The following is a 16,572-nucleotide window of genomic DNA, read 5'->3' as shown; positions in this document are numbered from 1 at the left end:
GAGTTAATGACCTCCAGCTGTGCGCGCCCCCGTCACATCAGAAGCTGAGGGAGGACGAGGAGACGCGATGGTAAACTCACAGTTTGATATGATCACTGATCATTAAGTCAAGTATCGATTGGAAGTATATTTATGAACTTTGGTTGTTTCCCTGCTCGATTTATGAAACTCCGAAAACTGCAGTGCGTCATAGATCAGGGTGATGACATCACATACTAGGAATCAATAACGCTTCTATATCGATTCAAAATCGTTTTTAACTTTAAAAACGTGTTTAACAGCAGCTTCTGCGGGTGTTTCTGTTATTTTGTCCACCCCTGTGCCACACAGTCCAGCCTGTACTGCCCCCTGCTGTCCGTCACCGGAAGTGATCCTTTTGCATTTAAACTGGGAGCAAACAAACGTCTGATTCTTAAATCAGAGTGAATGTCAGTGGGGTCTGGTGCAGGGAGCACACTTTATGTCTGATGGTTTTACACACCTGCATCTCCCTGTCGCTCAGTTCGAGGTTCAGGTGGAGGACTGTATGCTCCATGGAGACACGTCCCATCTGGCTTCTCTGCTCTACTATGAAGGACTGACCAGCAGCACCCTCACCCGGCTGGACCAGCTGGTTACCAAGGTAAGGGGGTAACTGTTTGTTCTCTATGCATGACTAACAGACAGGAGTTCTCCATGTTCACCACAAATGTTCACTTAAGCTTTAAAAGTTTATGCATTTAACAAAAACCTTCACCACCAAGGGGCAGTGTCTGCCCACACTGTGTTGGTTTGTTGACCTGTGCCATTAGAAACCACCTGATGCAGTGCCTGTCCTGAGGTCAGGGTGGTGCAACAGTTGGTGCTGTTACAGACGGAAGATTAAACGTCCTGTCTGGGCCAAGCTGACCACCACATTGCCATTCAGGTGCACCTGCCTCTCACCTGGTGACAGGTTAGATCAAAGTTAACATAAAGATGCTGTAGAGCTCAGGCATCATCTTATCCTCCTGTTACAGCTTTTAGAAAACAATGAAGTTTAAATGATGAACAGAAAGGTAAATGATGTCATTTACCTTTAACAAGTCACATGACCTCAGGATGTTTTCTGTGATTGGCTGAAAATCATTGGCCAGAATGAAGTCAGACTGAGCATGCTCCTCAGTCTGTCTGCTAAATGAAATGGGCTTTTGTGTTGATGCCTCTGAGAGTGCCTGGGTTTGGGACTAAAAATCTGCACGATAAGTTCATATTTCATACCAGCTGATGTGGAAAGTCCACTGATTACATTTAGTTTTGTCCATGTTAAAGCAAGCGCTCTGGAAGGTTCCAAGCAGCCATAAAGACCCGACATGTTCATAATCAAAGTTTCATGTCAAACAAAGTATTCCATGTGGAGGTGTTTGAGTCACGCTGTTGTACGTGAAACGTCTGGCCTGCCTGACGTTAAAAGGCCTCAGCGTGCCTCTGTGGTACGTTTTACTTGGTTTGTAGTAGGTTTGTGTTCTTTATGCTCCTGTTTGTGTAACGTCCGTTTCCACTGCAGGATCAATAAAGCATCAGAGTGATGTGAGCATGACTGAGTCTTACCACACACCTGTTTGCTTGCTTGGTTGTTAGGAGCTGCGTGATTCTGGTTTCAGCAGAGCTATGCTTGTCTTGAAGTCTTTGGGGATTCTGGCAGAGAACAAAGAAGACCTGCAGATGCTCATCGGTCATGGACTGACTGCTAAAGTAATCTGTCTAAATTTGTCAGAATAAATCGGGTCAGATGTCATGCGTCACATTACCTTCATGTTGTTGTTTGCCTTTTAGGCATTGATGTGGTTTGAAGCGGTCTGTGAACGGCTGACTTCTGACCTTCAGAGAATCTCCACCCCCCTGCTGAATCTCACTGAGGAGTTCTTTGACTTCTTCCTGGTGAGAACATTTCTCTACCCAGAGGGCTATAACTGTGGAGCCACATCCATGTGTTAGCTAGCTGTGTCGATAAGGCCAATATTGTTTTACTTGTTGAATCGCCATGGTAACAGATGCTAAACATCTCACCTGGGACTTATTCTATAAAGTGAGTTTAACATACCCAGGGTTGTCTAAGGAGCTTGGAAAGAAAAGCGTCTGGACTTCTTTAAGTTGCTTGAAGATGTTTCACCCCAAAGTATCCCCCCCAAAGAGGTACGAAGGAGTAACCCAGTGGGATACTTCCACTGGGTTTAATTCTGGGACTCTCCACCATTTGACCTTAGAACTGAAGAAGCTTCTCGGATGAGAGGTGAAACGTCTTCAAGTAACTTAAAGAAGTCCAGACGCTTTTCTTTCCAAGCTCCTTAGACTACGATGACGTGGATGTCTGAGAACCTTCACAGACATACCCAGGGTTTTTTATCTGAATCCACTTACCCTGATGTTAGCAGTCACCATAAACTGTTAAGCTGGTTATCAACTCGCTGTGTTCACACCCTGCATGCTGACATTAAAGGTGGTGTTGGTAGCATTCTATCAATCTGAAAGGAACAGCTTATATGACTTGATGTAGCTCATTGTCTTGCACAGGAAATTATTTCTATCCACTGGTGATTAAAAATCTATAAACAACATGAATAAAATGCTACAGTGTTGTAAAAGGTAGCAGAATGTTGCAGAAAGGTCTTGATGCATGCTCAATCATCCAGGTAAGGAAATCCCAAAAGGCTGATTCTGGACATAGTACAGTTCACAGAGAGTTGGGGAATGGCTGTGATTACAGCACTGTAAGATGGTGAAAGAAGAAACTGACCTCACAGATTTCAGATTGTGTCTAAGGTTGGGGAAACCTGCAGTCAGCTGACACTGAAGAAGTCACCTGACGATGAAACGTTTGTCCCACTAAAAATGTCCAGATGAACAGAATCAAACTCCTGGGATTACAGAAATGGGTTCTGGTGATTTGGTGGTAAAATGCAGTACTGCTGATTATTTCACAGGTTATACGTTAGAGCTGTAAAACCTTCAAATGGATCTGTGTAAATTTAAAGCGCTGTTCGATACCGCTGAATGAAGCCCAGCTCAGACGGACTGTCCATGTGTTCACGTGCCAAGTCTCTGGACAAGCAGAACGCACACAAAGAACACCTGTCCAACCAATCGCATTCATTCATCAGGCTGTGGAACAGGATGCTTTCATGTTTCCATGGGTCCAGTTTAAACTTTCATATGTGTAACTGTTACTTTAGAAATAAAAAGCACCACTGGACATGCTCAGACACACCTTTTTCCACTCTGTGCCCCAAATGAATACATCACACTTCATTTACTGTTTCGTACTGTTAAGTATGTGAGATCAAATCTAACGTCCTGTTGAACACATATAGTGATGGACCTGGAAATGATTCCCTAATGTGTCTGGGTGATTAGGATCTAGCTGTACTTCATTCATCCATGTCACCTCCCGGTCCAAGTCAAATCATTTCTGCCATTGGTTTGGATCCAAAGTCCTGTACTGGGGTCACTGTAAAGATTCTGCTCTGGTCTTGGACTCTGGCAGCACCAGATGTGGTGGCCTTCAAGCTCTCTCTGCTACAGCTTTATTTTAGCATTACAGGTAACCGACACAGTGATGACCACTATGACAGAAGAGCTCCTTCACTTTGTTGTGATGAGAGATGTTCTCCTGGAGGTTGGCCAAAGCTGCATCCAGCTTGTGTTTCTGAACAGTCTGGGATTCATGGTGAGCCTGGAGCTAAAACTCACAATAAATGGCCTGTATTTATATAGCGCTTTACTAGTCCTTAAGGACCCCAAAGCGCTTTACATATCCAGTCATCCACCAATAAGAGGCCAACACTGTAGACAGTTTCTGCGAGCTTTAAGTTTCCTCTCAGTACATGCAGCTCCTGCTAACTCTAACAAAGAGAGTTCATAACGTAAACAGAACTGGTCCTACCGCAGAACCCTGAAGCAGAAAAACCCCAAACATTTGTTTTGTACAACTTTGTGCTCGCTACAGGCTCTGGCTGCAGATGTCTGATTAATGCAGTTAATTTGATCGATTTTATAACTGGGTCAATGCTAAACACTTTGCTGATGGAGTGAAACCGTCATTAAAATCTTTTCCACATTAATTCAGTGTAACATAGGATGTAAGAGTTGCTGTTTGCTGGGAGATGAACCAGGCTCATTAAATACACTCTCTATCGTCTCGTTTCAGCTGCTTGGCCAAGCTTCTCTTCCAGGTTGGTTTCTGTCTTTGCTTTGATCTTCATGTGTTAGGCTTCATTTAGACTTCTGCTGGAGATGATGATGTCCTAGCTTCGTTAACTGGCAGCTCCTTTCATCCCTAAACCACAACCTTCCAGGTAGTTCAGTGACATGTAGGTACATTTCTTGGAAGGTTACAGTGTAGGGATCAAATGAGTTTCTGGTGGCAGTGTAAGTTATGATGTAGATTTCCCACCGAAGCATGAGTCTCACCTGTCCGTCCTGTCATCTACTACCTGTCCGTTTCTCAGTGAGTCAGCTGTCAGTAGTTCTTCTGCAGTTGGTTCATCTGACTCTGGAAACAGAAGTTCACTTCCCATTGAGACTGGAGGTAATGCACTGACACAGTGTGCTTTTCATTGTCTGTGCTGGGCTGTGATGTGTTTTTGTACACAGCTTTGCTCTGACTCTAAAGAACAGCTGGGTCACATAGTATTTGGACAATACAGAGGCAATCTAAGGAGCGTGGAAAGAGAAGCGGATGAACCAAAGGAGCAGTTAAGTTTCTCAAAGAAACTCAAAGAACTCCAGTGGCTTTTCTTTCCACGCTCCTTAGATCACCGTGATCTGGATGACTGACCTCAGTGTAATTTCTCTTGTTTCAGGCCATCAGGACTTTCAACAGCGTGCTGGAGTCTCTGAGCCGAGAACAGAGGCGACTGATCCAGAATGACCAGAATCAAAACCAAATGCTGTCTGTAGTGCACACTGAGATTTTTACATTGAAATGTTTCTAACCAGCACATGTATACCTATCTAAATTCAGTACTATCTGCTTGATTGCCTGTCTGACAGACCCCAGGTGGCTGCAGCAGTTCTGACAGTTGGAGGTGAGTTACAGCAAATCGCACCGAATATTCAACATGAGCGATTCTTGTTTTCTTTATTGGGATTGTTTTCTCTTCACCTGTCATAATGCTTTACGGATATTTAGAATCGCTGTGGTTAAACGATGTCCTGAGGAAGTCTCATGAGTGTGAACAGAAGAGTTTAGAGCCGAGTCTTGACTCTGCACTTGGAACACCTGAGCACACCGTCCCCTCAGTGCTGTTAGCAGTGAATATATAGAAGCGTCATGTTTGTCACCTCTATGTTAGACAGGAAGCCCGTAAACAGGAAAGGGCCTAGAATAAAAGTGTTATTACAGACAGCCACGTTTGTAGTTCTCCGTTTCAGACTATGAGCTGCAGGTCAGCCTGTCAGAAGCTCTGTGTCGCATGACTCCACGCAGAGACCGCATGCAGAAAGCCAGTCAGTGGTTCTCCATCCCTGACATCAGCATGGCTTTCTGTGACATCAGAGATGCTGATTTTGAGTCGGTGAGTTCTCAGCTGTCTCACTCTGTATGTCATTTCCAAGCTTTCTGTTTAAATTCCACAGTGTGATGAACACAACACACACAGTTCAGGTTGTTAAGCCTGTATTGAACCTTCTGAGTAATCAAAGTGAATCTTTAAATTTTCTCCAAGTCTACCTCGGGTCAGCCACAAGATTGGACTGGATTCATACCCTAAAAACAAGTACATCCACAAAGCATTATTAGTATTTCATTAATGTGATCTTGAAGGGAAAAAAATGTTGTTTTTTTTCTGACAATTTGTATATTAAAAAAACAAACAAACAACAATCTTCTCTAATATAACTTGAAGCTTTTAGGCTAAACATGCAGCATTAATGTAACAGCTTATTAGCCAGCTATCATTCTGGCATCACTGTTTTCCGTGTTTCACATAAACATTATTTGTGCAAGAGTCATTTGATAAAACACCTTAAGGCAACTGTTGTTATTTGGTCCTATACAAATAAAACTGAACTGACTAAAGTGAACCAAGGTCATTTTGGCCACAGTAGAAAATAATTTATTTTCTGTTTTGTTTTTTTGTTTGTTTGTCTTTTTTGCCTGTCCCGTTTGGATCTTAGGCGTCAGAATTGATGTCTGAAGGCCAAAAAAGATGCCAAGCGGATTTAGTTTACCAATTGGATCATCATGGCCTTGCCATATTGGTCCAATTGGTAAACCTTTTATTATAATTAAAAAACAAACAAAAAAGAGCAACATAATAAATACAGCACCATCACAATAAACTAGCTAACAGTAGATACTAAATATTACATGTTATTGTGCAGTACGCAAGCTCAACAGTGCACAATGTGCTTTGAGGCAGCAGCCAAGAAAGGTGTAGTTTGTGTCTGTGTGCACACCTGTGTGGATCAGCACACTTGTATTCAAAAGGTTTCTCCATGTAATGGTCTGCTAGGGAGTGTGGGGAGCCATAGCCCCGTCCCCCAGGGCATATAGCAAGTATGGAGGAGATCCAGGTCCCAGAGTACAAGAACCCAAGGAGGACCACCAGGGGGGCAACCGTGCCACCCTCCTGGGAAGAGCTGAGGAGAGCCCCAAACGAGAGGTCACCCAGCAGCCACGGAGCAAAGGCCAGAGGGGGTTGCTGTGACGTGCCCGCATGCTTTGCCGGCAGCCAGCTGTGCCAGAGAGGACCAAGCCCCATGCCCACAGGCCTGAGGGCACCCTATACCCCGGAAGAGGCCCACCTGGGCCACAGGCACCAGGGCCCGCCAATCGGCCATGAATCGGTACATACATGAGCTCTCGGCCCCAGACACCAAGAACCACAAACACACCAACGTCTGAGGGCATCAGCCACTGGCAGGGAGTGTGGTGAGGTGAGATGGGCCTCCATTCCTCGGAGAGCCTAAGATGTTCCCAGAGAGGTGGAGTCTAGAAAATAATTTCAATAAAAACCCAACCAGACAGCCAATTGCTCTAATCTAACCAGCATGTCCTGGGTCTAGCCTGGACCTCCATTCCTGCAATACCTCACCGAGGAGATGTCACTTTTGATGTGGAGCAGCAGCAGTTCTACCCCTCCTAAATGACCAAAGTCCTCACCCCATCTCAAGGAAGAGCCAGAGGAAGCTATTTTCTGTGTCTTTTAGTCCATGCCACGGCTTGTGACCACAGGTGAGGTTGGGATAAACCAACAGGGTCTCATCACGTCGTGGATCGATGACGCCAACTGAACCGCATATCTGGGAAACTGGCTTAACTGTCTTTATACAGGTTTTTAATTTTTTTATGAAGTAAGTCAGCCATCTGTCTCACTGTGCAGGACTGCAGACGATTCTTGAATTTTGTCAACTGCTACCATGGAAACCAGGGGAGGTGATGAACCATATTTAAATATTTATTAATATAAAGTAAATCGGAGAACTCTGATCACAGTAGTTACCTGTGTTCTGTCTCTCAGCGTCTACACTATTCCCTGCCTCCGTGCCTTTCTCAGTTCCACTCAGGTACATTTTTCACCCTTTGAAAAATAAATTTTTTTTAAAAAGGACGTAATTTTTTTTGGCATTTGTATTCAGACTCTGTATGTTTTCTTGTGCAGCTCTTTCGTCCAAAAGATGAGAAACTAGATGAGTTCTGGATAGACTTTAACACGGGCTCAGGATGTGTCAGCTTCTTCATTGATGAGCCTCAGGTAGTACTCCATACTATGAAGTTTTACTGTAGAACTGACAGACTTTAGGTTGTTTTGGGGGGCTTGCTTGATAAGCTGTATTCAATTCTTCGGCAGCTTCACTGGTTGCCAATAGAAGCCAGGATAAACTCTAAAATCTTACTTCTCACTTGGAAGTGTATCCATAAATCTGCTCCTTATCTCTGTGATCTGCTTCATACCAACACTGTTTCCCGCCTCTCAGATCCTCGTCTGCCATTCAAGTTGTTCCTTCTCCTCATCTTACCACTATGGGGAGCCTTCAGTTGCTCTGCTCCTCGGTTCTGGATCTCTGTTCCTCCAGCCATAAGAAATGTAGACTCTCTTCCTATATTTAAGTCACAGTTCAAAACCCATCTGTTCAAACTGGCTTATTCACTTTTTTGCTGATTTTTATCTGTTGTCAAGTTCTGTTTTGCAATTTTAACTTATTTTATGGGCAGCACACTGGTTAGCACTGTTGCTGCACACCAAGAAGGTCCTGAGTTCAATTTCACCATCAGGCCGGGGTCTTTCTGTGTGTAGTTTGCATGTTCTCCCAGGTACTCCGGCTTCCTTCCACCGTCCAAAGACATGCAGTTTGTGGGGATAGGTTAATTGATTAAACTAAATTGTCCATAGGTATGAATGTGGGAGTGAATGTGAGTGTGAATGGATGTCTGTGTGTGTTAGCCCTGCGACAGACTGGCGACCTGTCCAGGGTGTACCCCGCCTATTGCCCTATGACAGCTGGGATAGGCTCCAGCGCCCCCCACAACTCTGAAAAAGAGAAGTGGATGGATGGATAACTTGTTTTATAATTATTGCCCCTTTCATTTTTTGCTTTGTAAGGTGACCTTGGGTTTCTGAAAGGCACCCTCAAATAAAATGTTGTGTCAAATAATGCAATAAGGTTTTGTTTAAAAGCACCAAAGGGAACAACTGCCTTGAAGTTTTAGTTGGACACTGAGTTTGGCTGCATATTCACATTTTTCTCCTGCTGTGTTCTGGTTATGTTTTTGTTCAGGGTTTCCTGTGGGGATCCATTCATGTGCCGAAGGAGGAGGTGGATCATTACAGTCTGCAGGTCAAACAGAATGGTCAGAACTTTAACCCTAAAATCCAGCATGTTGAAGCATTCAGGTATGTTAGATCATGTATAAGTAGGACCAGAGCATGAATTGGACAATTCTGTTTTTCCCATGATGCCCTGGGGAAGAGACGGTCCTCAGTTTCTGGCTGAACAATCCCATCATGCACCACAATGTCAGAGGCCAGACAGTGGAGCTGACCTTCAACTCCAAACACCACAAAGAACTGGAAGAGGCAGCTGGGAGAGTGTTCATGGTAATGGTTTGTCTCACCACCTGTCCTGTCAGCCTGCCGCTCTGTCTCGCCAACTCGCAAAGACAGTGATGACTGTTCTGTTATTGGACTTCTAATCAGTTTTTCCTGTAAAAAAACAAACAAAACAAAAACCCCTACCATGTTTGAACAAAAAGGTTTTGATGACTGCTGGTCAAGGATCAATATTTGTAATTGTATCATCAGATCTGCAGTCTGCGTGTCTTAGACAGGTGACACAGGTAGTTTAAATCTGTCAGTGCTTCTCTTCTGATAACCGGTCTCTCTTCAGACTTGAATTTGTACCTGAGCCATGGTTTTATTTTTTGTTTGATTTCTTGGTGTTATGAGAAGCTGCATCAATGGTTATAAAAGTCTAACAGCTGCTGGGAGGAAGGACCTGCCATAACGCTTCTTTGTGTACTGTGGATGCGGCAGTCTGTCACTGAAGGGGCTCTCCAGTTCTGCAACAGCTTCATGCACGGGTTGGGAGACATTGGAGTTCTTCTGTCTCCTACTACCTGCACTGGGGGCATCCTTGGACAGAGCTGGCCTCGTATGGAGCTTATCCAACTGCTTCCTCTCAGCTGTAGAGAAGCTGCTGTTCCAACAGACAACACCATAGATGATGGCCGAGGCCACAACAGAGGTCTTGGAGTGCAGGGTATGCTCCTGAAAAGATCTTGTTGTCCTCAGCAGGTGGAGTCTGCTCTGACCCATACTGTAAATAACGTCAGTGTTGGGACTCCAGTCCAGTTTATTGTTCAGGTGAACACCCAGGTACAGGTCCGTTCCCTGAATGTTCACTGGTGTCAGTGTGGGGGGTCTGTTGTCGTCCTCACATGTTCAGGAGAGGGAGCAGTTTAGATGGCTTGGGGGAGCTGGTGCTGTGGCTTGTCTCCAATTCAGGCTAGTTTGTCTTGTTCTTCTGTCTTCACTGTCGGTTGAGTGATGTGCTGGTGCTTTGAGAGGTTGAGCTGGAGTACTCGCTGTGGTGGGGAGGAAGGGTGCTGGCCTCCAGTTTGGTGCTGCACTCAACACTGGTCCGTTCTTTCTTGCCCTGTGGCAGGGTGTGAGAACTGGCGGTGCTTACTGAACCTCTCTCTTTCCAGGGAGTCCCCAACATCTTTGTGGGGGCGAGTACACTGCACCCGGGATCACTGCAGAGCACGGGGCCACCTGCCCATCCACGCTTCAGAAGGTGTAGGTGGACAGGCCTGGATCTAGGGCTCGCTGCATCTACATCCCTTTGTTATTAAGGGTAGAGGATTGGTCTGGTTGCTGGGTCTCAGAAGGGTTTCTTGATTGCAGCCTCACAATGATTTTTTAAATCACTGAACACACACACACACACACAAGCTGTATATTTGTTTGTGTGCCCCCTCTGTTTTGTCTTTAGGTGCTGTGTATCATATGAGTGAGCTTTGTTAGAGAACTCTGTTTACTTCACCCTTTTCTTTTATTTCTATTTCTCTGCATTCCTTTTGTTTTACCAATCTAACCTGCATAACCAGCATCCAGCATAACAACCACTAGAGAAGATGAATAATAAAACAAAAACAACCCCCCCCCCCCCCCCCCCCCAAAGAACTTGAGAAATTAAAGAAAATGATCCCCACACTGCTTGCAGACTCCAGTGAGTCAGAGCTTGGTGCAGGAGGTAGATGTTGGCATCATCTAGCCCAGTGCTAGGGTCGTAGGCCAACTGCAGCAGATCCAATTAAGACGTCAGAGGGCGAAGATGTTTGAGTACCAACCTCTCAAGGGTCTTCATCAGCTGTTGAGGTCCATCCAGGATGTGTGGTCTTCAGTACTAGTACCACTCCACAGCTGTGGAGCTTCCCCTGCTCGTGCTGAACATGTATGCCAGGATGCCACACAATTGGTCTGCACAGCTCCTCAGGAGCCTGGAGCTGATGCCATCCAGACCTGCAGCCTTTCTCACCTTGACCTTGAGCCATTCCTCGCCTGAAGTACTGACAGGGACAGGATGGTGGTGGAGGAGGGGAGCTGTGAGATGGAGTCTTGTGTAGCAGAAGAGTGGGTGAGGGCTGAGAGGTGTGAAATCATGGGAACAAAAGCTGACATTTGTCGAAGACGCGGGGGTTTGCAAAAGAGATGATTGGGCTGGGGGAGTGGAGTGTCTGTTCAAACCTGTTTGGACATCAGGGTTGGGACAGGTAAAGATCCCTGGGTACTTCACCTTAACAATAAACTGGACACACAACGCTCACGCACTGTACAAGCTGTTTTAAAGTGGGCTCCATGTGCTGGACAGGCATGTGCAGGATATTAGTGAAGAGTGTTTATTACACTGTGATGGCTTCAGCTATCTTTTATGCAGTTGTCTGCTGGGGAGGCAAGGGAGAGATGGAGAGCAACAGATTAATAGGTGAAGAAGGCAAGCTCTATCCTGGACAGTCCTCCAGACCCCATAGAGATGCTGGGCCTTGTTCATTATGGACAACACTGGTCACCCCCTGCATGAGACTGTGGAGGCCCTGAACAGCTCCTTCAGCAGTGGGCTGTTAGTTACGGTGTAGGAGCAGGGTCGTAGGCCCTTCATCCCCACAGCAGACTGCAGTACACAGCTGTGATAGCTGTCTGCAAAAATATTCAGACTTTATTTACTGTAAATAGCATCCATTTGTAAGTATTATAGTGTTTAGCTTTATTGCACACTGTTTGTTCTATTAAGTTTTTCTAGTAATCACGAATTTATTTTCGGGGGCGACCATGGCTCAGGGGGTTGGGAATCGCATCTGTAACCGGAAGGTCACCGGTTCGATCCCTGGGCTCTAGTGAGGTCCTGGTCGTTGTGTCCTTGGGCAAGACACTTTACCCTACTGCCTACTGGTGTTGGCCAGAGGGGCCGATGGCGCGATATGGCAGCCTCGCTTCTGTCAGTCTGCCCCAGGGCAGCTGTGGCTACAACTGTAGCTTGCCTCCACCAGTGTATGAATGTGAGAGTGAATGAATAGTGGTATTGTAAAGCGCTTTGGATTTATATAGCGCTTTTCAAGGCACCCAATCTATTATTATTATTATTATTATTATTATTATTATTATTATTATTATTATTATTATTATTATTATTATTATTATTTTGTCTTCCGGTCTCTTGATGTAACAAGTAAATTTCCTGTGTGGAATTAATATTAGTCTGTCTATTTCATGTTGATGATGTCCCACTCTGACAGAAAGTGCAGAATACCCCACATGTCAAAGATCCAGGCGGTACAGCCCAGGCCTCGACTACAAACAAACATGGCAGACGAGCGTATGGCCATAAGAAGGCGCCAAGTAAGAGCCAGCTTAAGAGTGAGTCACATCTTCATTGAACTTGTACATAATTGTTATCACCGCACCATCATCAGAGGGAGATGGCTTTCATTGTGTTATCGTTACAAATTAACTAACCTTTCTCCTTCCATAGTTTTACCTCTGTCGTCTCCGAGCAGTGAAGACGACTCCACTGTATCCAAGGTAACAACAATCGCCAACAAATAAACAGTTTGTTTCTGATGTCTAACCTTCAGGGTTCTGCTTTTAGCCTGCAGCCAGAAGTGCAGCGGAGGTCCTGTTTGATCAAATCAGACACACGACGTCTGGATGTCACAGTAAGTTAGCTTCTTCTTTAAGCCCCGGGTTATTTCGAAGTTTAGAGTTACTGTAAAGATCTAAACAAATGAACGTCTCAGTGGTTTATCACTGTGAATCACGGCTATTCAACTCAATCGTTGGGAAAGATTTTGAAACCGAGGAACTGATCTTTTGTTGCAGTCAGTAAGCAGCAGATCATGATCCATTTCAAACCCACACAAGTGAAAAACAAGTAATGTTTATTCTTTTTTTTTCCCTGTGAATCTGGTGACCGCTCACAAAAAAGGGCCATTAAAAAGGGGAGCTCTAACTAAACTCTTTGCACATTTGAAATAAAAAAACAAAACATTTTGAAAATTCCCTTTCAAAATAAATATTTTGCTGAAACAGACACATTTTAAAGGACAATGGTCACATCTGCAGTTTCTGCTTTTTTTTGCCTGCTGTGATCTCCTCTTTGACATCACAGAAATGCTCCAGTGCCCTGGCTTTGGACAGCCACCTGGCATCGTTGTGCAACAGCAGGTTATGGTGCTCAGCAGACTTTTCTGCGAGCAGCATGCGGAATAAGCAGTGCTGGAGGCTTGATGTTGAGCGAATAAAATAAACTGCAGCCATGACGCTGTCCATTGTGGTTTTGAGCTCCGCACTTAGTTTTGTGTACAACACAGTCTGATGAACAATGCAGTGCAAGGTTCAAGGTTCTTTATTTGTCACATGCATAGTTATACAAGTATAACACACACAAGAATTTCACTCACATGTGCTGTACCAATGTACCTGCACATGTGATGTGACAATAAAAGTGATTTGATTTGATTTGAATATATATAGTGTGTGTATATAGTATATACACTGGGTGAATGTGCAGTAGCAGCAAGCAGGTGAATTCTGTACATTAATATGAATAGACATCTGACTATTTTACAGGATAGACAATATAAACATATTAAAGTTAAAGGAATTGAAATGTACATTGTGCCTTGGTTTAGTGTCTGGAAGAGTCCTGACTCAGTCAGTTATAGATGATGTGAGAGGGCGGGTGTGTGTGTTTAGGGCACGGATGGTTTGGGGATAGAAGCTCCTCTTGAGTCTCTCTGTCCTTGCCCGGATGATGCGGAACCTTCTACCAGATTGCAGAAGTTGGAACAGTTTGTTGCCAGGATGGGACGGGTCCTTCAGTATCTGCGCTGCTCTAGTCTGGCATCTCCTGGTGTAGGTGTCCTGAAGCGGGGGGAGAGCAATCCTGCAGCAGCGTTCTGCTGTACGGATCACTCTCTGGAGAGCTTTTTGGTCCTTCACACAGCTGTTCCCGAACCACGATGTCATGTTCTGTGTGAGGATGCTCTCCACAGCGCCTGTATAGAAAATCCTGAGGATCTTTGGAGAGACCCTGAACTTCCTCAGTTGTCGTAGGTGATACAGGCGCTGCCTAGCCTTTTGAATGAATGAATGAATGGATGAATGAATGAATGAATGAATGAATGCTTTATTGGCCATATGCAGGTTGCCCCACAGAGGAATAGGACCCCCCCCGACTTACACACACAACAACAAGACAACACAAGGGAATACAGTCGGAGACCGGCAGCGTTGGGAGAATAACACTGAAAAAATTACACAACATTGGGAAAAGTACAACACGCTGGGCAACCTATGGGAGGACAGCATGAGAACAGGAAACAAAAAAACTCCTCTGCACAGAGAGCACATTAATGTCCACATCACAACATCAGAGCACATGACAAGCCACAGGGGATGGATAGGGGGGTGGGGGGTGATTCGAAGGAACACAGCAGTCGTCCTGCACCATGCTATCATTTCAGCGCGGCACGCAGACCCGCTGCCTTCCCCCGCAGGAACAAGCATCGAAGGCGTTTGGAAGGGAGGGGGATGAGTGCGTGCTTATCAGTGTAAGTGTATGTGTGTGCGTGTCCATAGTTCAGCTGAGACAGTGTCCTTCGCTGTATCAGGCTAAGTAAACAGTCCTCCAGCCGATCCAGGTGTCCTTCATGGGATGGGAAGAATAGTCATCACACAGTCGTTATCAGGGAGTTGTTTTGGTGGGCTCCAGCCTTGGGCCTAGCAGCTGGCGCCGTGGTGTCCAAATGTTGAATATTGTTGATTTCTCCTTTATGCGAGCAGCGAATTTAGCACTCTGACACTGGGGCCTCGATTTCCCGTTGGAGCGCTGCGAGCCTCCCCATGATGGTATCAAGCTTCTGTTCCGTGGTGTTGTCATTCTTTTGGTTCTGAGACCCCACAGCTGCAGTGAGCCGTTCTGCGATGTTATCCAACTTTCGCTCAAGGGTGTTATTGTGAGCAGGCCCCTCTCTGATGTATCCCATCATACGCTCAATGGTGTTAGTTTGAGTCTTCACGGCAGCTGTAAGCGTCTCCAAGGTGTTAACCATGCTGCGTTCGGTGTGGGAGGCCGCGCCTTGTCCCATCGCTTCAATTCCAGCGGTCAGCTTAGGGGGAGTTTGAACAGCTGGTTCCGCTCTCTTATTTCTCCGATAAGTCAGGGCCAAGCCAGCTCCGATCAGCAAGAACCCTGTTATCATGGTTCCGAATAGGTAAATATCCTCAGCGTCCTCGATAGACAGTCCCGCCAGGCACAAGATCCTCCAGGTTTGCCACCCATCCATCGTGTATCCGGCAGGGAAAGTCCCTCCAGGGCACTCGGGCTCTCCCGAGCCCAGACTTCTCGTTGAGAAGAGGGTGTCAATAGCGTTCAGAGACCAGTTGATCAAATCCATAATTCTCTGTTAGGTTTTAGAGAACGACAGTGAGAGACTGTTCCAGGGAAAAGTAGTGCACGTGAGACAAGACAGGACACAAGAGGCTAAGCAGGGAAGATAAGGGGAAGGAGGAGAGGAGAAAAGTGCGACCGCCTTCGCCGAGAGCCAAGTAAGAAGGACCTGAATGTGGGCAGCCCATGTCAGGTCTGAGGAGATGTGGACACCAAGATACTTGAAGGACTGCACCCTCTCCACTGGAGCTCCATTGATGATGATGGGCTTGTAGTCTCTGTGCTGACCCCTTCTGAAGTCCACCACCAGCTCCTTGGTCTTGCTGACGTTCAGCTGGAGGTGGTTGTCCTGGCACCACGATGCCAGATTCTTCACTTCATCCATGTAGGCCGCCTCATCGTTGTTGGAGATGGCACCCAACACCACTGTGTCGTCAGCAAACTTCACAATGGTGTTGGAGCCATGGGTGGCCACACAGTCTGAAGTGTAGAGGGAGTAGAGCAGTGGCGAGAGGACACATCCCTGAGGTGCTCCTGTGTTGATGGTGATGCTGTTGGAGAAGCACCTGCCCACCCTCACCACCTGAGTTCTGCCAGTGAGGAAGTCCAACACCCATGCACACAGACGGCTGTTAAGTCCCAGATCCCTCAGCTTTGTGAACAGTCTGCAGGGCACTGCAGGGCACTATTGTGTTAAACGCTGAACTGTAATCAACAAACAGCATTCGCACATAGTTACCCTGTTTCTTGTCCACGTGGCTGAGAGTGGTGTGTAGGACGTGGGCGATGGCATCCTCTGTGGATCTGTTGGATCTGTAGGCGAACTGCAGCGGATCTGTGGTGTCTGGGATGGAGGAGGAGATGATGTTCTTCAGCAGCCTCTCAAACACCTTCATTACTACAGAGGTCAGTGCAACTGGCCGGTAATCGTTCAGGGATGAGGGTTTGCTGTTCTTGGGCACGGGGATGATGGTGGATCTTTTGAAACATGTGGGGACCACAGACTTCGCCAGGGACTCGTTGAAGATGTAAGTGAACACACCTGCTAGCTGGTCAGCACAGCAGCACAGCAGACAGCCGGTGATGCCGTCTGGCCCCGCCGCTTTCCTTGTGTTCACTCTCCTCAGTGCCGCTCGGACGTCATGCTCTGCGATGCTGGTC

The 16,572-nt window shown here is 46.0% G+C and overlaps 1 protein-coding gene across 1 annotated transcript in view; it reads left to right on the top strand.

The window, feature by feature from the left end:
• Positions 1 to 440: 440 nt before the first annotated feature.
• The window catches only part of sycp2l (synaptonemal complex protein 2-like), a 24,125-nt gene continuing 7,993 nt past the window's right edge, over positions 441 to 16,572 (top strand). Inside the window, exons 1-16 of the mRNA XM_080864549.1 lie at positions 441 to 622; positions 1,600 to 1,713; positions 1,795 to 1,899; positions 4,166 to 4,190; positions 4,467 to 4,546; positions 4,821 to 4,909; positions 5,011 to 5,045; positions 5,392 to 5,534; positions 7,344 to 7,396; positions 7,482 to 7,527; positions 7,623 to 7,715; positions 8,740 to 8,812; positions 8,932 to 9,059; positions 12,257 to 12,377; positions 12,493 to 12,542; positions 12,610 to 12,676. Of these exons, the coding sequence (XP_080720675.1) occupies positions 461 to 622; positions 1,600 to 1,713; positions 1,795 to 1,899; positions 4,166 to 4,190; positions 4,467 to 4,546; positions 4,821 to 4,909; positions 5,011 to 5,045; positions 5,392 to 5,534; positions 7,344 to 7,396; positions 7,482 to 7,527; positions 7,623 to 7,715; positions 8,740 to 8,812; positions 8,932 to 9,059; positions 12,257 to 12,377; positions 12,493 to 12,542; positions 12,610 to 12,676 (1,384 nt within the window). The 5' untranslated portion in view covers positions 441 to 460. The remainder of the gene's footprint in view (positions 623 to 1,599; positions 1,714 to 1,794; positions 1,900 to 4,165; positions 4,191 to 4,466; positions 4,547 to 4,820; positions 4,910 to 5,010; positions 5,046 to 5,391; positions 5,535 to 7,343; positions 7,397 to 7,481; positions 7,528 to 7,622; positions 7,716 to 8,739; positions 8,813 to 8,931; positions 9,060 to 12,256; positions 12,378 to 12,492; positions 12,543 to 12,609; positions 12,677 to 16,572) is intronic.

This window comes from Rhamphochromis sp. 'chilingali', assembly GCF_963969265.1.
Source record: "Rhamphochromis sp. 'chilingali' genome assembly, chromosome: 18".
NCBI classification, from domain to species: domain Eukaryota; kingdom Metazoa; phylum Chordata; class Actinopteri; order Cichliformes; family Cichlidae; genus Rhamphochromis; species Rhamphochromis sp. 'chilingali'.
This window is presented reverse-complemented; position numbering and strand designations above follow the sequence as displayed.